The following is a 20,525-nucleotide window of genomic DNA, read 5'->3' as shown; positions in this document are numbered from 1 at the left end:
TTCAGAAAGATATTCGGTCGATACCGAGATGAATAAACGATATACCTATATGTACTACGTTTAATTATTTGCTATACTTATTTTTAGTTTAGTTTTAACAATGATTTTGTTAACTCCCGTTTAATGCATGATTCCAGGTTTTTACGCTATTTTTTAAACGTATCTTACCACGATGGATATAATTTTCCTAGTACTACTTCTCGAACATCGGAATCTTATTTTGTCGCCAGTCGTGTCTCTTTTTTTTCGTTTGTAGCGTATAACATATAGAGATCACGTGTTTACGATTATGCGGTAATTATGTCTCATTGAAATTAACAGGTATACCACAACTAGCGAAGCATGAACCGAGGTATGCCATGCAGAGAAAAAAAAAGCATCATCCATCATCTAATCTTTGTTGAATCACTGCTTTTAATGTCGTACTTGCCGATTCCCGATGTGAACTCATGTGTTTCTCTGTGTGAACATTTCAGACGTGACCAAAGAGGCTGCGCGACGGGCACAGAACCTGGCGGATCAGGCGTACACCTCGACGAAAGCAGGTAACGTAAAATCGACTCGAGTAAAATGTAAAAGAGTTCACGTACGCGGATCATCATCTCCGATCGAAGATCAGTAACGGTAGCAGACTCTGTTTTTTGGTGCCCTCATTTATATTTAGCTTTATCTTCCATAGTTAGCACCTGCCGACGCTTTCACACTAACTGATACTGTGCGCACGTCTCTTACTAAATAGTTACCGATCTCTATTTTCTTTATTTTGCCGAGAACTTATAGAGGTAGCTCTCGTTCGCGAGATTGCGATAAAAGCTCTCGCTCGAAAAGCCAATTTGTACATAGCATATACTCGTCGAGTAGTTTTAGCCAGTTATACAACGTATAACTGTCCAGTAAATTGTAGCATCGTCATACCGGCGAGGAGGTGAAAAAATACAGTAAAAGGGACATAATTTATATTTTACTTTTTTTCAATTAATTGCGTGCTTGGAGAAAAATTATTTAGAATATTTTAAAAAATAGGAGCAAATTCTCGAACGCTCTCGGCGTGTTCTTCTGCTTCCACAGTGGTACATTTTAGTAAGACTCAGGCGCCACGACCAAACACCGTTTTTTAATGAGTGTACTCTCTTTCGTTTTTGATAACAGACTAATCCTGGTTGCAATATTGATACTAACTAAAAAATAAAACTATATACGCGGGCAGAGCCGCGGTGCACGTGCACACGCATCACGCGCGAGGCGAGATCCCTCCTCGGGATCGTCTCTCCCAGATCCCACGTGCGTGCATGCGTGCACCAGGCGCGAGTCTCTCGTTTATTAGTGCATAACGCGCGTACACATGCGTATGCGAGGCAGACACGCTCCGAATCTTTCCGGTCCAACTTTGGCAGCTGGGCTAGAGTTGAAATTCTTAGTGTGTATCAATGTGCTTTATGTCCTTGTTCCTGTTCTTGTCCACGTCCTTTTGGATGGGTCAGGGCATGATTCGGCTGAGATTGATGGGACTGTAGAGAGGCATGCTACTTCTGCTCCATCAAAACAACCTGTTCCCGCCCCGCGTCACTCCACCACCAAGCCGTCTACCAAACCCGAGTTCCATCTGGAGCTCAGTGATGCCTCACGAACACGTAAAACGGTCGAGCAGCCGCCCAAGCCGACGCAGGAGGCGCAGTCGCCGAGCAAGAGTCCAAAGAGCAAGATACCCGTTAAAGTCGACCCTAACGCGCCTAAATTGGGTGACGAACCTGAATCCGTCCCGTTAGAGTCTTCGGAAGACCGTATCGTCGGTCCACAAGCAGTTTCGAGAACCGTCAAATTCGTTACCAGAGAATACACGGATGGGGAGTTGATCAAAGATACTATCAAAGCGGATGACCCGACCGAAACTACCATAAGCAGCAGAACGGAGATAGCTCCCTCGATAGAACAAATACGACGAACAACGACTACGATGGTGACCAGCGACCCATCGATCGATCCTACGCAACTGGAGGAGTTCTTGAAGACGGGCGGTATCGTAGAGACGGTGAGGACCGTGATTCTGACGTCGGATGATGATGCTTTGCAACCTGTAACGCGCGAAGAGGTTGTCAAGACAATAAATCAGGTCGCTGGCACGCTACCGGGCGAGATCTTCGATTTCGGCGACAAATTTCCGGACTCTTCCACCACTACGCTAAAGACTGACAAATCAGAGTCCGACGGGGTCGTGCAGACGGTCACGACTGTGCGACGCGTGACGACGGAGATGCCGGAGATCGAGAGAACCGAGAGGGTAGTGAGAACGGTGATCTCTAGCAGCGGCGGCGGCGGTGGCTTCGGGGACGCGGAGTCCGCTCTGAGAAGTCTCCAGGAGCAATTAACAAGATCCGAGATCGGTGAGACCGCCTCGTGGACAGCGGCGAACGAACAGTGGGAGGCGCAGTATTCCCAAGACACGTCGCCCGGTTCCGGGAACGGCGGCGGCGTTGACACGTTTGCCAGCAACAACAACAACAACAACAATAACAACAACAAGAACGATGGTAGTTCGAGGCACGATATGCACAGCGACACCGATAGTGACGGTTCGCCGCAACCTAGAAGAAGATCCCCGAGCAAGAGGCGTACGTTGGGCAGTTCCAGCGGGTCGGATGTAGCACTGCACGAAGGTGCGGAGCTGTCCCCGTTGGAGGACGACCAAGGTACCGCACTCTCACAGCTAACCTTCTGCATAAGCAATGTACATACCCCTTGAAAACCCCCCTCGCTAATCGGTTACCTCCCGGATTATGTGAACGAACGAGCCCTTAAAAGAAAAAAAAAAGATATATATATCTGTATATAGATTACTACACGGTTGAGCTTTGGTGTTGAATCCCTTTGCTACCTTTGCACGCAACTCCCATGCATTTTCCCGTACCTCCCGCTAGTTGCATGATAAGAGCACGTTCGATGTTCGCAATTGTCCGATGGGAATAATTAACATATTGAGTGGTGGAACTTATTTGAGATATTTTCAAAAACATGTTGAAACACATAATTTCCGTTAACTTTTAGTTGGGAGGACCTTTGACTCTTTATTGCTGCTTGGAACTGAGATCGCAAGAAGCAAAATGGGAATTGTTCGCTTGGGAATTGCATGATCTGTGATGTTTTAGATAAGAACCGTCTTACTGCGCATGATGATATTAAACGTACAGAAGGGTAACGACCCGCTAGGAAAAATAAAGCTTGTCAAATGCAGTCGTATATAAGTCTGTATAAAATGCGCGGTATACTCCTCTTCGTGGGCGCGTTGCGAGAAACTGTGACATGTGCGGTTAATGGTTAATCGATTTTAGTGTTGCTTCTCGTTTGGGAAACGTTCGACGACGATATAACGTCGTTCTCTTACTTTTTTTGTTTTTCCGTTGGTCTTGGCTACAGAATGTATGGAATCTTCTGATCAGGGGCTTCCTGGGACTAGCATACTTTCATTTGAGGCTCATTGGCGATCAGCCATGATCGAACGCATATCTATCACACGTCGACGCGCTGATTGTGCTTTCGGCGATAAGAAAAGTAAAAAGAAAGATTTAAACGTACCCCAAAGTATCTTCGCGTGATTTTGTCGAAATGGCGCTGACGAAATAACAAACGATTTGCAACAAACGAAAAGAAAGATCGTACAAAGATCGCGATAAGCGTTTAAAAAATCTTCACGGGGCATAAATTCAGCGCACACATCTAATTATTTAATGCTAGACGGTATGAGCCAATTTACAGAAGTTTTTCCAAAAATTGTATGAGATTATTTTCATTGCTCATAAAATTCAGCGACGATAGTTGGGATTAAATCTCGAATGCGTCTTTCGAAACTTCCAATTTGGCGACAAATTGAAATATTGCTAAATATATTGCAGACCGAGAGTTTAATTGTGAGTATATTTTTGAATAATGATAAAATTAACCAATCAATTAATTAATTAATTAATCTATCAGTAATTGGATAAAATCATTACGGTTAGGTAATCATTACGATAATCTCGACTTTGACTTTCGAGACAAAATGTGGCTATTCTGTTATTCTCGGCTTCCTCATACTAATCACATCGCGGTGGAGCTATCATTCAATCAATCAATCAGTCAGTCAATCTGAATCAATCAATCAACTTATCGAAATTTACATATCCGATGATAATTCAAAGCAATGAATTTGATAATCTTTAAGTAGCAGAAACACACAATATGGTACGGTCGGTTTGCTCGGGCAATAGGATAGAACCGAAGACTAGGACGAAGACATCCGGTAGAACCAGCTGCGCGTGTTGGATGAGCATAGCTGTCGCTGTGCTGGTACTTCTAGTAGCGCTTATACTTGTCCTGGAGCCACAAACATTTCAGCGTGACATCTATACCCTGTCTAACAATGTCCCGAGGCAAGCCGGGTACGATTACCCTTTATTATTTATTTTCTACTAAAGAGTATATCGTTTTATAACATTAAATCTCTTTTAAAAGCCAGGTCAAACTTTTACGGCCATCAGGATAGAAATCTAAGCAACCAATCAATATTGTATCTTGTCTTCGAAAGTGACATGATTCACATTGTTCTGTTCTTTTTTTAGCTTGAACTTTTGCCTACAAAAATGATATAAGCGATTATTCTTATTAGTTTGCTTGTGTATTTAGAAGTATAACGATTCAGAAATTCTGAAGTTATAATACACATCAAGTAATTGATAAATTAAACGTGTCACTTTTGAAGAAAATTGTACGTAGGTAATCAATTGATACACATCCTCGCGATTATGGAGAGTCCTTAGGGCTTGTATCAATAATATATTTACAAAGTATGCAATGTCCCAGCGATAAAGCACAAAACTTTATCGATAGACATATTTATTTATCGAATATTCGTATATAAGACTGAAATCTATTTTTACGTTTTTCGAGCCATCTGCGATCGAAATGATTTCGAAGCTAGTTCGTCCGCGTAATAATTTTCGAACTTCAGCAGTAGTCTTAACAATTCTGGCGAACAGCAAGGAAGGTAGAAAAAATGTGCAACAAATGACCAACTTGTAAAACTGAACTGCCTTCTGTCACACGTAGGGCCACCTGTACCGATACCGAGTACATCACGTCACATATGTGTGATAAATTGTCATTTATTTCGAGAGGACAGGTAAATCCCCGCGATCGACGAACTTTTGTTCCGCAAGCTTTCTTTTTCTGGAGTAACGGCCTGCATGAGTATTGACACTCCCCTCGCATGATTGCATCTTTGCATCGTACGAACCTTAGTCTACGCCCGTAGTAACTGTTTTACTTTTGCGCAGTGCCTCGTTGTCGGGGCACGACGATTTTCCCGCTCCGATCAATGGAAAGATATGTTTTACGCCTAGTTGCACGTACCCTTGCCGTACCAAGAAGAGCTCCTACTCTCCTTTCTTTTTATCTTTCGTTTCTCCATTTTCGTCTTCTTTCTTTCTTCCTCCTTGTGTTTCTTTTTGTTTTAGTTTCGAGCATCCTATAGATCACTATTACCCCTCTAGCTCTCTTCTGACAATAAGCAACTCAAGATAAAGCTAAAGTGTAGAGGGACCAATCGTGTTTTTTTAGTCACGTTAGGATTGTTAGGCGAATCGTCATGTAAGTAATTTCTAAGTGTATGTATATGTATCGTGCCTATATACGTGTGCAAGCACAAGGTGTGCAAGCTTGCTTCGGATTCTGTCGATATACGGATGAGTATATACACACGGCTACTTCCCGAAACGGCATTAAACCAACTCTCTTTTCGCCGCAACGATGTGAAAGCGAGTTGCGTTGCACTGACCGATGTGCTGCGCGGCTTCTTAACGAGTTCATCACCGAGTCTGACCCCCTTCCGATCCCGCAGAACTGCAAACGTACGTCAAAGGGCAGTGCGAAAGGGACTAAGAACCGATATAACTCCGGCGAGTTTGGATCTCTCAGCACCATTTCGACGCATCGAAAGACGGACTCCCCGGAATTACATCCGGTTTCAATCCCCGTGGGGACGGAGAACCGAGACAGAAGACACTCGTGTTTCTTCCTCGCATCCCTCGAGCCTGTTTCGTTCTTCTTATTAGCGATCCGCTAATTCGAACTGTAGACGCAACAATCATTTCGATATAGCTAGTGTCCACGTGTTGATTGACGCTTTATTCATTCAGTATCCTTATGAACACTTGAGTTTTCCAATCCGCACAATACATTTCCTATTTCGACGTGCCAGTGAAGATCGTCTCAAGTAAAATGATTTATCGTCGCTCCGAAGAATTTGAAATCTCCGCGAGGATGCACTAACGTCCTTTCCGCATCGGGAAATTAATATCACCGAATATCCGTAATAATACTCGAGTAATACCTGACCGTTCGTCTAACAATACTAACTAGTAGTTAGTACGGGCTCCCATGAAATGGCTGCCAAATCTCATGGAGCGTTTTGTGCAAAACTACGGTCAAAACCAAAGGGCGGTAGACTCGCGCATTAGAATCGTGATATCTGTGATAACTTCCCTTTTTTTCGAGTTTAAATTCCGATAACGCTCTTTGCCCAAGAACGATGTATTTCGTCGTATATAAAAATATCTATAAAGTCTTTTTTGACCTGTGTCCTCAGAGTCATTGCTTCACCTCGGATGCCGTTGAGATCCCGAATCGATTATTCATCTTTGCCACAATTACCGCATTTTCAAAATGTACATAATATCTGGATATATTTGCCGAACTGTCGAGGAAACACCACTTTCAGTTTTTACCGTAGTATAATCTTCTGTTGTACCGAGAACGTTGAGTACCTACATCTCTTACGACTAACTGCTAAATGCTTTGTTCAGCGGCTTTTATCAGCGCTTCACACGAGCTCGCTGCGCGCAGCACAATCGTACTGAGAAGTATTCTGAATATTGCTCAGTAATAATGTCGCCGTATTTAATTAAATACTGATCAACGAGCGTTCGTCTCGTAAGCGCTGTCTTACAACGATGCTGTCTTCCTATGAAACGTAACTGATTCTTCAAATGATCCTAAATAGCAGAACAATTACACACGTATGTTCAAAGGGTAATCAACAAATTCTAAGCTAAGCATTGTCTAACTACAGTTTTTAAAATCAAAATTAATTCGGTATTGATTTTTAATCTCATTGACTAGCATTTTTCCACATTCGCATCTAAAAGGATTTTATAAAACAATTAGTAGATTTTATAAAAGTCCTGTCGCGATTGGGACCGAAGAACCGAAAACTAGATCCATCAGACTGCTATTTAGGATTCTCAGTCAGAGTAACGTGCAATTATCTTTTATCTTCTCCTACATGAACGAGGGGAAATCGTCGTAGGATCGACGAGGAAGCCTCTCGTGAAAGAACAAACAGAAGATGTAGCGAGAAATCACCTCCTCGTCGATTGTACCATGATTTATTTAGACTCCCTCATGGAGATCGATCGCTACGCGACACGTTTAAATTCGACACATCGAGACATAGGAATTCGGCCGAGTTTGAGATGACTTACAGCTTGTAGCACACGTGTAAAAGTAATTAGCATCACAGTACGAGAAAACGAGTAGTGGACACAGTAAAAGTTGTACAAGTATAAGTCACGCGAGGCGTACAATATCCGCCGTGATCAACGTGCCGAGGAGGGAGATGATCACACGTGAGGAAAACGGTTGCATATAGTTTTTGGCTAGTTGAGTGAAAATGCGTAATATATACATACAACATATATATATATTATGTATCGTCAAATGTTTAGCGGTGTTGTAACTTTTTTTATATGTGTCTAGTCTTACCCCCTTGTTTTGGGCATGATGTAAAATTGAAAGATATATATATATATCTATATATATCTATATATATACAATTCGTACTTGTTCTCTATGTAAAAACACGCAGCAGCGAAATAGTGAAATCCGCCGCGTTCGCGAAGCGCAGCGAAGCAGGGTGTTTGATTTGTTCTCGTTTGTTGTCGCAGAATCTGACTTTTTGCAACATAGCGAGCCATCCTTCATGGAAACGACAACGATCGAGGTGGATCCTGTCACACAGGAAAGGTACATACAAATTACTTTTTTTTTCTTTTCTTTTAATGTATCAACGGCAAGGTATGTTAATTATTGTCTTCTACGGTGATGGAAGCAAGTAAACTTGCTTCCATCTGCTCTGATCACGATGCCGTTCGGGGATCATTTAAAGATTTTTCATCGCGCTGTGCGACAATTGCGGCGCGTCGAAAAATCGAGAAGAGAAATGCAAATGTAGATAAACGTAATCTTGAGAGAATCGTCTTTTGCAGCGTAACGACCACGCGAACGGAAGCGAGGACGATATCGTCTGTGGGGGCCGGTGGCACGGACGACTTGCGGGAATCGATGCAGAAGCTCATGGACACGTTCATGACGGAGGAGAAGAAGGATCATTAGAAGTGACGCGTGCGTTTCCACCCTTCGATGAGAAGAGAAGAAATCACCGTCGGGTTCTCGGCATCGATTCCCTCGTCGATCCTCGAATCCTTCACCGAGGGAGGCATCTCGATGGACCTCGGACTCGACTCGGCGCATCCTCGAGCGTCGAGCGACGAGTTTACGATTCTCGATAAGACTGGAGATGCGTGATAACGCACCCCCCCCCCTCGGGATGCTGTCTCTCTTAAGCCACGCAAAAGCATGCACGATGATTTACTATCACGCTCATGGCCTACGCTTCGAATTTGCTTGCCTTTCCGTTCCGCTCGGTTGCCTTACCTCTTTACGTTCGTCGGAATCTCGCGATCGATATGATGATAATGATGATAATGACAAAATGTATCTGCGTATGTCGTTGCTAGTCCGACTAGCCGATCCGCGCTAGTCTTCACTATGCCAACCCGTCCATGTATGTGCAACGCCTTTCTCGCGTTGTCTGAAGATATAATGCGAAATGGAAGGGAAGGAAAGTATCAGGCGGAGACGATGGGGGGAAGCAGAGACGCGAAAAAGGCGAGAACGCGACAAGATAAGATCGAGCGAGCGATCTGCCGATATCGGCGATCGCCTAGATTAGTAAGGTTCTCGTGAGAATAGCTCGTTTAAGCTTCAGGATGATTATACATCTCAATCCGCGCAATATATCGCTTGATAGATCGGCAATACATATGAATATATATATTCTTTATTAACACTTTCGGCGATGGACAATTGACGAAGTTTCCGAAAAATGGGAATAAGAGAATTTCTTGTTGTTACTCGACTCAAGTCGCGAGTTTAAGCACAATAAAAAAAAAAAAAAAAGATACGACGAGCCGCGAGAGGTGTCGGATCATCGCGCGCACCGGCCGTGTTGATTTGATTAACAGAGAGAAATGTTTTTATGCATCGGAACACATAATGTATAAATTTAACTTGTTTAAAGGATATTTCCTAACAGTTTTTAATTGTATATATGATAATTTCTTAGCATATGACTTATATATAATATATATATTATATATACACATATACATATATATATATATAAATAAATGTACTATGGACACGATTGTAATAATTGTAAGACGCTAACAGGAATATTTTATTTATATAGCGAGCCCTTGGATAAATGTTACTCGCTCGTTAATTTGTAAGCTCGATACGATCATACTGTCGACGTTGTCATCCACGTGAACCAGTGTAAACTAAAATAGCAGCTAACGACACGCGACAATGTAGAGATTATGTTGTCTGAAATCCGGGCGATGCGAATTCGTTTTAATATCTAAGCCGATATGTTAGCTTTCAGTGTACGACACAATTTTAATGAGCGCAAGAGGGGAGGATGGAAAATCATCATAATATATAAATATATTTAAAAGAAAAGCAAAATTTAAATAAGCTATTCTATTAATGTATAATATATTGAAAGATATAATGATTATGCTATCTGAAGTTTATAAATTATTATCTATAATGACTGTTATACTACGTTTAATAGACTTGCCTAGAGCCTATCTGACCTAAGGACCAAAGGCACAATCACACGCGCATCAAAATAAAATAATATGCTCCCATGTATTGTCGTAACATTTAGTATATAATCCACTACGAATACCGCGACGCTGGTGCCTCAGTGCTATCAACGATGTGGCGCGATTTATCTCACGAGGGAAGGAATATTTTGTACGCATCGTACTTCTTTATATATGAAACGCAGTTATACAGACGATATATTTCATGTGCAACAGTACTTTGTATCGTTTTACGCTATTGACGTTAATGACAAGAACGTATGTTTGGAACGCATGTAATATCAGCGCCACTTATCATCGTTGGAGCATTGACATGCCAGTGCCGAGCCGATGCTTTATATCTCACATACTTTTGTACAAGTTAATTTTCGTAGACAACGTAACACGTCAAGCAGTCAAACATATTTCCCCCTATGCTAATTACATGTCCCTCCTCAATACTATGACATTAAGCTATCATTACAATGGCATTGCATGGCGTCAAAAAAACGAAAGAGACTATAATTTACTATATACTATTGTGTGATAGACTATCAGCGGCATAATAAATAAAATGTTGCATCAGAATTACTACGTCCTCTGCAATGGAAAGATAAGAAGGGGAGAAAGGACACCTGATCCATCTCATTCTTTCATTCATATTTAGGCATCCGATAAATGAATAATCGATAGTCAACTATTCTTTCCGTACACTTTCCTTTCATCTAAACCTTCTTTCCAAACATATATTATTTAAAAAAGAGAAGAAAGACCAGCTATTTCGGATATGAACTGAACAAGATAATTTTACGTAAGTATATATTCTTCATATTATAAAAATAATGATACTATATAAATCTTGCTTTGTTTCTTCTAATCGATAAGTTACAAGGAAGTTGCGAGGAAAAAGTGTGGGAATGTAAGTATTTTTTTTCTCCATTTATACATACGCAATTTTATTTAAACGACGAAAAAAGTCCAAATTCACAAATTATTGTTCCGCTCAATATTATAATCAACTAAACAATAACATATTATTTCCTGGATTCTGAGACAAAAACGATGCAAATAACTTGCACACTTTCGTCGTTGCTAATGATATTGTCGAAATGCAGCGTACACATTGTAGTCCCCTTTTGATACAACGAAGAGTAACATGCACTGAACGATTGCACGGATACGTACATAACAAAACGCGTGTCCTGAGAATTATATCTGGCACGCGTTACTTGTACTGAGTAGCTATATGATTACTAACAACGTGTGTTAATTAACCGATCAAAGCTATAATAAAACAGCGCTAAGACAGAGAAGTTACTGAAAGCTTGTCCCCCTTCACGCGTTTTTTAATTTATTAAATTAGCAATTTACACTAGTTGTAGTAGTTCTAAATTTCATCAAAATTTTACAAGTCTAATTGTACGTTACCTCGCTTCTCGATGGATAATTTTTAGTGAGACATTCCAACATATAAAAAGAGTACTTACTGCATGTTATACATATAGTGTTATATTTCATTTTCTGCTTAAATAATATGTATATTTCACGAACTGGCAGATAATAATACATGTAAATAAAAAGGAAATATACAAAGAAAAACGATCGTACAAAGTTGGTATTGTTTACGTACACAGATCTAATTAATCTGACGTGTACGCGAAATCTAATTGAATATGCTAAATATCTGTAATTTCGCTATTTGAAAAGAATTCATGTTCCTATAAAAATTTATAAATATCAAAAACGACTACACTCAAACTGGAACACGATGTTACCCATAAACTGACGATTTATTTATAGATACATACAGGGAGATGAGCTACTCGACTCAAAGGGAAACTTTGACGTTGTATAATTGCATTTTGTGAAATGATTAGATGTCCCCATACACTTTCTCGTAATGTACCTTTTTTTATCATTACACTGCGGGTCATCAGATCTGTAAAGACAATGGTATATCATATTATTGCATACATTGAAAAGAAAACAAAGAGGCCAAGCTTTTTTAATGTTATTGCATAGAAAGTAATATAAGTATAGAGAAGATCTAGAGAATAAAAACAATTTATGATGTATCATAAGATAAAATGTGTACAAAATTTCAAAAAGACATGAGAACTTACATTGTCAACATCATCTTCATCGTCATCGCTAATTTCATCACCAAATTCGATATCTTCATCGAATCCATCTTCCACGAAGGTTACTGTGTCATTGATACGCACTAAGAGAAAATTTCACGTTAGAAAAGACATAAAAGAGAAATTCTTTAGATTTTTTTAAACAAAATTTTAATAATTAATTTTCAAAATTATTTTTACCAAAAATTAGAAAAGTTCTACTAAAAAAAGTACACTTTGCAATTGTTCACAAACGTCTAGGACAGAATAATGTGGAATGCCACTTACCAGTTTCTGGGAACTCGCCGTAAGTCTTCAAGTTCCGCGCTTCGTCAGCCGTGTACTTCAATATAACGTCTGCCTTGGCATCCTGATAGTCTCGCAACCCAATCAGTATGATGTCACCCTGATTAATCCACACCTTCTTCCGCAGCTTACCTCGAATGTGGCACAACCGTTTGACCCCGTCGAAGCACATGGCTTCTAGCCTACCGTTGCCCAGCATCTTTGTCACTTGAGCATACTCTGCAAAACAAACACCGAGTGAGTCACCGATGCTCGTTCCCGAGGTGGATATCGTCGCGTCGTCCGTACTCACCTTGTCCATCCTCCTTGAACACCAGCTCTCTCTTCTCGGTCTCGTTCTCATTCTTCCCTCTTCTCCTATTTTTACCTCCCTTTCCTACGAACAAAGCATGTGTGACTCGCGTGACAACGCTCCCGATGAGACGCGCGAGGGGGTAAGATACGAGACTCAGCTCGCCTCGAGAGCGATCTTGACACGAATTAGGTTAGCTAACTTAACCATATCGGTGGGATAAATCGTGACGATGGAAAAATTGCGGGGATCCAAAGGAAAAAGACGTAAGCGATGGAACCATAGTCGCACTCACCCTTATTCTTTGGCATGATGCTCTAGCACGGCGTTCCCGATCAACGAAAATACAAATAACACGACGAGATGTGATAATAAAGCGCTGCAACGCACCTGAGATCCTCGTCGCGATAGAGGCAGATCGACACTCAACGACTCGACAGATGGAGTCGAAGTGATGGAGGTGATCGACTGCGCGACTGTGCGCGACGTCGATCTAAATTGACCTAAATGGGACGTATTTTCGACTTCTCTCTGACTGCGGGACGATAAATAATTCTTGCAATTTTTTATTGACGGATCGATGGAAGAGAACGTGCGAGCAATTGGAAAAAAACTTATTGAAAATTTCGTCTAACGACGAGGTTGACTCGAGAATCGCGTACTTCCGGCCTGTCCATGGTTCACGGATGCACGACACATCCGGCGATTTGAAAACGCTGGTTGTTCGTTCTTTGCAGCTGCCCCGTTCTACTTTCCGTTATATTGCAAATATTGCATTTCAAATGGAACGTATACGCTACTGGACGTTAGAGAGAAAGAGAGAGAGAGAGAGAGAGAGAGAAAAAGAGAGAGAGAGAGAGAGAGAGAGAGAAAGAATGAAAAGTAGATAAAAAGTTCGATGTTAAAAAATTTTTCCCAAGTTGTATTTCAACTAGCGATATTTAAATATCGCGCACAGTTGTTATAAAATCTTTATATCCATTTCTACTGATGTAGATTAACTTTAATCTCGAGAAAAAAATTTAACTTGCTTTCTATCTTTTAATAATTAACATTTAATTCTAAGAATTGAATTAAACCGAAATTAAAGCAAATCTTAATGGGTAGCGAAATGCGTTCAACGTCAAAATCGGCCAATGTTCATTCCCCAATGCAGATTGCGAAAAATAACAATAACGAGTGCGAAACTACAAAGTATGAATAAGCTATAACGGTTTAGGCTAAAGTCAATGCGTTAAAATTTGAAATAATAATTAATAATTGTAAGATTGTTTTTTACGAAAAAAATTTATAAATTGTATTACGAAATATATTACTCGATACTAAAACATTTCTTATCTTTTCATTATTATAATATGTACGTATATATAATCATGATGGAAATTGAAAGACTGTCTTAAAAAACAATATATATTATATATATTGCTCTTTTGCATTGACTTATATAAAGTGTATTCCTGGATACATTCTCATTTGACTGACAATAAATATATGCATGCACATTAAATTAACTAATAAATACAGAATAAATAATAGAATAATAAAGAGACGTCCAGGATTAAATTTAACCTAATCTGTTTTAACTGATTTTAAGGCAACGGGTGTATAGAATGCTATATTCTGATGTGTAGTATACTGTTTTGGTGTCATCAAATTGCATACAATTATTTAGATATATGGTAAGTATATTTAATAATTTGCCACACATCCGTTACCTCAATAAATATGTTAAATATGAGAAGAATAAAATCTTCTCTAGAATATAATAATTAATTTAGCGATTATTAAACATGTGGTAGTCGTTATGGACTCACTGCCAAAATCACTGCTTCCGAAAACAGCTAAGAAAACCTGGGATTAATTTGGTCTCTGCAACGGTATAGCCTCCAACTTTCGACGAGACGCCGAATTAGACGTCGCAGACAGAGCTCACGAAAACCGACAAAAAATTACTCATCACGAGAAAGATCATATTCACTTTACGCCGCTACGAACCACGCATTTGCTAGCGTTCACCTGAGAAGAGGGACAGCGATAAGGCTCATCGCCGAGGCAGCAATCGCAATCACGAACGTGGAAAAAACGCAGTGTTCACATAGCCTTTCACAAATATTTACCGCGGAAAGAAATTTAAGAAATTAATTTAGTTCTAAATTAATTTCCTAAATTTAGGAACAAGCAATTTCGAGACTTTTGACTCGTAGCTGACGATATATGCTTCTGAGGATATAACTCCTGAATCGGAACTATTTTCTCGAATGCATTCGCGACTCAGTAAAATGCAAATGTCAATTTTCACGAGTAAAAAGTTAATATTCGATCACTAGCTTAGCCTGAAATCTTTGTATTTTTATTTAAATAAAAAATTCTTATTATACATTATTTAAAAAATGCCGATAATTTCGCTATTAAAGAAGGATAAAATAAGAAATTAAAAAAATATATTTAATAACATTTTAATTTAGAAAAATTTATGTTATATACACGTTTCGATTTCATGTAACTCAGATTACACAAATTAGACATATAGGTACATTTTTTTATACAATTACATTTTATACAGTTTTATACAACAGAATGTAATGCTTTACATAATTCTTAACCTTTATACATGATTGCACTTTTATAAAAATAAATTTAAAATTCTTAAAATTATAAAGTAATTTCTTTTCGTCATCGAATCATCCCTCCCGCATCTCTACCTATCCGTATCCCTACCTACCCGATTTTTATCTACACTGAAAAAAAAATACTTAGATCCAAGAAAATATTTTTTTCATATAGTACCAATGACCTTACTTACTTAATATAATCACATATTTATTTAGAATTAGATAGTTTTACTTAATTTATGTAAAGAGGCCCTCCACCACCCCCGCCGATTCCAATCAGCGGTCTTCTTTTCTTTGGATATAAGTTTTTTTCTACTTTTTTATACAGTTTATTAGTTTAGCGCAAAATCTAATACATTACAAAAAAGATTACATAATACAAAATTACATAGTATATTATATAAGATATACAATTAAATTGCGTACATTCAAGACATCTCATTAATTCCGGATTACACGAAAACGTTCGAAATGCGTACACTGACCGACAGGAATGCCTGGACATTTTGATATGTATATGACATATATGTACATGTATATGTATATGTATTATGTCCAGGCATTCCTGCCGGTAGAGTGTATATATATTAACATATTGTCCAATTGATTATAGAAATATAACTTAACTTATATGTATTGATCAGTGACAGTTACTACCGTTTACACGAGCGTTACTTCTGTAGTAACTTACGATAATTTACTCCCCGTAAACGAGTGATATATCGTAATAAGTTATACTACAGAAGTAACGCTCGCGTAAACGTAGTAAGTGACATCTAATTATGCGATATTTATTATTAATTATCAACATAAAATTACGAAGCTTACAAAGAAAAGAATATAAAATAAGAAGAGAAAGTATTCAATTCGCGTTTTAATTTAAGATATTTCGTGTTATACGCGTTTCGATTTCGTGTAATCCAGTTTACACAAATTATAGTCCAAAAGCTGACGACGAATAGAAAGCAGGGTGGATTCATTTCTATTGATCAATTCTGCTAACTTTAGCTAACTGTGGTTGGTGAAATTGGCCCTAAATTCGTCGTCACTATAGCGTTGCGTGTTGCGTGTGTGTGGTTGCGGGGATTGGTTATAATAATCGCCATCTCCGCGTTTGTGTGGTCGCACGTGGGTCGCACGAGCTCACGGTGTGTCCGTCGCGGTCTCCGTCGGCGGTTGTAACTCGCGAAATAAAATCGATCTGTATACCCGGCGCGCGAATTCACCGAGAAAACCGGAAGGGAAGATGTGATAAACGCCGAGGCGTTACATATACGCGTCTTCTGAATGTTTTGTTCCCCCCCCGCCCGCTTACGACGCAGGCGTTGATTATAATTTAGCGTTGAAGAAGGTGAAAGTGTCCGCGTGAGTAAAAATCCACCGCCGAAATCATGGCAAACCCGTCTCTCGACAAGGACATGTTTTTCCGGCGCATAAAGCGCCTGTACGCCGCGTGGAAGGTAAGCGTGCCGGAAATCGCGTGCATGCGAAATCCCGGCAACCGAAAACTGTTGCGTTATCTTATACAATCTTTTAATTTCAACAGGACGGCGAGGTCGGCACCGACGACAGTTTCAGTAAAATGGATTGTCTCCTTTCCGCCGTCGGCACTGACTTTGACGAGGACGAGGATAGGGTTTACAGCAAGTCCACAGCGTTACAGGTGTGTGTGTGTGTGTGTGTGTATGTGTGTGTGTGTGTGCGCGTGCGTGCGTGTGCGTGCGTGTGTGTGTGTGTGTGTGCGCGCGCGCGTGTGCGTGCGTGTGAGTGTGTGTGTGTGTACATGTGTGTGTTTAAGAATTTGAAATTTGAAAACTGAGAGGACTCTCCTCGCTATGAGTATCTTGTAAAATAGACGCAACATGTGTGCTAATTTCTCCAAGACTCTGGACATTTATCGTCCTTTGTGTATCTTGAATTATTTATTCACTCGAAAAGGACGTTACGTAATAAGATTTTATACTTAATATTTGTCACAGATATATCAATGACCGAAAATTAACTTACTGGAAATGTTCAATATAAGATAGACTGTTTTATTTTTATTGATTCAGAAATAAACGTATGAATGTGCTTTGTTTTAGACATGGCTGTTTGGTTACGAACTTCTGGATACTATAATGTTAGTGGCAGAGGATTCCATCAACTTCTTGGCCAGTAAGAATAAAATTGAATTTCTGAAAAAGGTGGAAAATCAGAATTTTGAAGATACAGGAGTACCATCTGTAAAATTATTTGTGAGAGATCGGGTATGTATGTTGCACGACTTGTCTAAGAACAATTTTATTATCGAACACGTTAGCATATTAAGGAGTACTTTAATATCTTGCAGACTGATGAGGACAAGGCAAATTTTGGAAAACTCATCAAAGTGATGAAGCAAAGTAAAAAAGGCAAAACTTTGGGAGTGTTTTCGAAAGAAAATTACCCAGGTGCTTTCATGGATGCATGGAGAGCTGCTTTAAAGAACGAATCTTTTGATACGGTGAGCAGGCAAAACGATAGAAAGTTTTACTACGTGTAGAAGTTGAAAAGGTGTAACGTCTTTATCTTCATGTGATTATACAGGTTGACGTAAGTGCTGCAGCTGCTTATGTCATGTGTCCAAAAGAAGACAGTGAGATAATTACCATAAAGAAAGCTTGTCTGATATCTGTGGACGTTTTCACCAAGTATCTTAAAGATCAGATAATGGAGATCATAGACTCGGATAAGGTATATTTTCTACAATTCTACATGAGCTGTATTTGTAAATAAAGACGGAACGTGGAGAGAAACATTGCAGTTATATATCTCAATTTTAGAAAGTTATACACTCAAAACTGGCAGAAAGTGTAGATGGAGCTATCATAAATGATATTATGCGGGTAGAAATATGTTACCCTACAATTATACAAAGCGGTGGAAATTATTCGCTTAAATTTAGCGCTGTTAGTGACAAAAATACTACTCTTCACTTTGGTGTTATTGTTTGTTCATTGGGAGCACGTTACAAATGCTACTGTTCTAACATTGTGAGAACTCTGTTGGTTAACCCCACAAAAGCAATTGAGGTATGTAGAAAATACAGAAACATTACAACAGATAAATACCTGTATTACTGAAATGAAATTACAGACATTTTTAATATTATAATTTATAATATATTGTTACAGGAAAATTATAATTTTTTGTTACAATTGGAAGAAGAAATCTTGAAAAAGTTAGTTGCGGGAACAAAAATAAGTACGGTATACGAAGCTGGTATTAAATTTGTCGAAGATAAGAAACCAGAAATGCTGAATCATTTGACGAAGAATTTCGGATTTGCTATGGGCATTGAATTTAAGGAAAGTTCTTTGCTATTGGACCCGAAAATTCATGCGGTAGCTAAGAAGGGCATGGTATTTAATGTTAATGTTGGTCTTGAAAATCTTGCTAATCTAGACGCAACGGATAAGGAAGGAAAATCATACGCCCTTTTCATAGGCGATACAGTTATAGTGAACGAGGGACAACCCGCTACTAATTTAACGCCATCAAAGAAGAATGTGAGAAATATAGCCACATATGTGAAAGATGAGGAAGATGAAGAAGAGGAGGAAAGCGGAAAAGAAAATGATCTTGTTAAGCAAGATACCTTAATATTATCACAGAATAAAGGCAATCCAAAGTTAAAAAACTTATATATTTGGCCGAATATTGTTATAAGAAAAATGACGGGTGGTTTAGAAGCGCACACGAACGGATTCCGCTATACTTCAGTTTGCGGCGATAAAGTGGACATTCTTTATAATAACATTAAGAATGCTTTCTTCCAGCCATGCGATGGTGAAGTGATTATACTACTTCATTTCCATTTAAAGGTATGTATCATATTGTTATCTTAAACAATTATTTTTTAACATCTTATCATGTAAGAGTGATATTAATTTTTAATGAAGAATATGTGAATTACATATTTATATCGTCAATATGTAAGTACATATCTAAAAATATTTGTTTATTTTTTCAGCATGCTATTATGTTTGGTAAAAAGAAACATGTAGATGTGCAATTCTATCAACATATGCATGATCGCGACGATCTCGCAGCTGAACAGTCGGAACGAGAACTGAGACATAAATTAAACACCGCTTTTAGAAGCTTTTGTGAAAAAGTGTGTATAAATTTGACTTAATTAACTTATTGCTTATTGATTTACTATTATTATTGATTTTACATTTATTTCTATTACTTAACTATTCTTGTCTGCGTTGTATAAAGGTTGAAAGCGTGACAAAGCAAGAGATAGAATTTGATACACCGTTTCGAGACTTGGGATTTTTTGGTGCACCATACAGGAGTACTGTCTTACTTCAACCAACTAGTGGATGTTTGGTTAATCTCACAGAACGGGTAATTCATTTTGATAAAACTAAGTTAATATTTTCAAGGCAAAGAGAATATTACATTAATATCAGTTCGATTTTAGCCTCCATTTGTCATTACCTTGGAAGATGTTGAATTGGTTCATTTTGAAAGAGTACAATTTCACTTAAAAAACTTTGACTTGATTTTCGTTTTCAAAGATTATCATAGAAAGGTAGCGAAGGTAAACGCCATTCCTATGAACATGTTGGATCATGTCAAGGAATGGTTAAAGTAAGTGACATTATTTAATGTACAAAGTTGACAGTCTTTATATTAAACAGTATAATTTACATAATTATTAAATTTATAATTTCTTGTTTAGGTCGTGTGACATTCTATATTCGGAAGGTGTCCATTTGAATTGGACAAAGATCATGAAGACTATAACAGATGATCCTGAAGGATTCTTTGATAGCGGAGGATGGTCATTCTTAAATCCAGAAAGTGATGCTGAAAATGATGATAGTGAAGGTTCTTTATTCGCAATTGTATTATTTTGTATTTTGTATTTATTTTCTAATTTATTCATTTTTCTTATGCATTTTTTAAGTTTTTTTTAAGAAGAAGAGTTAGACAGGATATAATAGGAAAGAGAAAAGGAATAATACAAGATTACACTTTTATAATACAATATTTGTAATAAATATTTTTCAATATTATGATCACCTACTACAATAATGTTTACTTTAATTTTTTTTTATTTTACGTTTTTATTTTTCTTATTGCATATATGAAACAGTATAAATATTTTATTCTTTCTATGTGTTAATCCCGAGATATGAACATCATGAATAAACTTAAATAAAAGCATTAAATTAAAAAGATTTTAATTGTTAAACTTTTA

At 38.5% G+C, this 20,525-nt stretch overlaps 3 protein-coding genes across 26 annotated transcripts in view; 2 read left to right on the top strand and 1 right to left on the bottom strand.

Annotated features, from left to right (window-relative positions):
- LOC112454584 (ankyrin-3) overlaps nt 1–9,267 on the top strand; it is an 83,071-nt gene extending 73,804 nt beyond the window's left edge. For 16 of the 24 annotated variants that reach the window (XR_003040763.1, XR_003040752.1, XR_003040760.1 and 13 more), the window contains 5 exons: nt 477–545; nt 1,482–2,687; nt 4,199–4,412; nt 7,974–8,052; nt 8,295–8,315. Coding sequence is in view for 3 of the 24 variants with exons in the window: in XM_025016067.1 (XP_024871835.1) it covers nt 477–545; nt 1,482–2,687; nt 7,974–8,052; nt 8,295–8,421 (1,481 nt within the window). In the remaining 21 variants the exon portion in view is untranslated. Of the gene's footprint in view, nt 1–476; nt 546–1,481; nt 2,688–4,195; nt 4,413–7,973; nt 8,053–8,294 lie in introns of all 24 variants that reach the window. The other 8 variants (XR_003040765.1, XR_003040756.1, XR_003040764.1 and 5 more) reach the window with 5 other exon arrangements.
- A 1,631-nt stretch (nt 9,268–10,898) lies between these two features.
- Nucleotides 10,899–13,117, bottom strand: LOC112454586 (eukaryotic translation initiation factor 1A, X-chromosomal). The gene is made up of 5 exons (XM_025016072.1): nt 12,973–13,117; nt 12,678–12,761; nt 12,368–12,604; nt 12,083–12,183; nt 10,899–11,898 (listed from the first exon to the last, which is right to left on the bottom strand). The coding sequence occupies exons 1-5, from the start codon at nt 12,986–12,988 to the stop codon at nt 11,893–11,895; spliced, it is 444 nt and encodes a 147-aa protein (XP_024871840.1). The 5' UTR covers nt 12,989–13,117; the 3' UTR covers nt 10,899–11,892.
- Nucleotides 13,118–16,405: 3,288 nt separating this feature from the next.
- On the top strand, nt 16,406–20,265 carry LOC112454544 (FACT complex subunit spt16-like). The gene is made up of 12 exons (XM_025016009.1): nt 16,406–16,749; nt 16,836–16,952; nt 17,374–17,538; nt 17,622–17,774; nt 17,858–18,004; nt 18,094–18,342; nt 18,445–19,134; nt 19,284–19,427; nt 19,535–19,666; nt 19,743–19,912; nt 20,004–20,152; nt 20,243–20,265. Exons 1-12 carry the CDS (start codon nt 16,681–16,683, stop codon nt 20,263–20,265), a joined length of 2,208 nt encoding a protein of 735 aa, XP_024871777.1. The 5' UTR covers nt 16,406–16,680.
- Nucleotides 20,266–20,525: the final 260 nt, after the last annotated feature.

The sequence above is a fragment of the Temnothorax curvispinosus genome, unplaced genomic scaffold, assembly GCF_003070985.1.
Source record: "Temnothorax curvispinosus isolate PA1 unplaced genomic scaffold, ASM307098v1 QBEX01005133.1, whole genome shotgun sequence".
NCBI classification, from domain to species: Eukaryota; Metazoa; Arthropoda; class Insecta; order Hymenoptera; family Formicidae; genus Temnothorax; species Temnothorax curvispinosus.
Note: the sequence above shows the minus strand (reverse complement) of the source record. Positions and strands in the feature narration are given on the sequence as shown.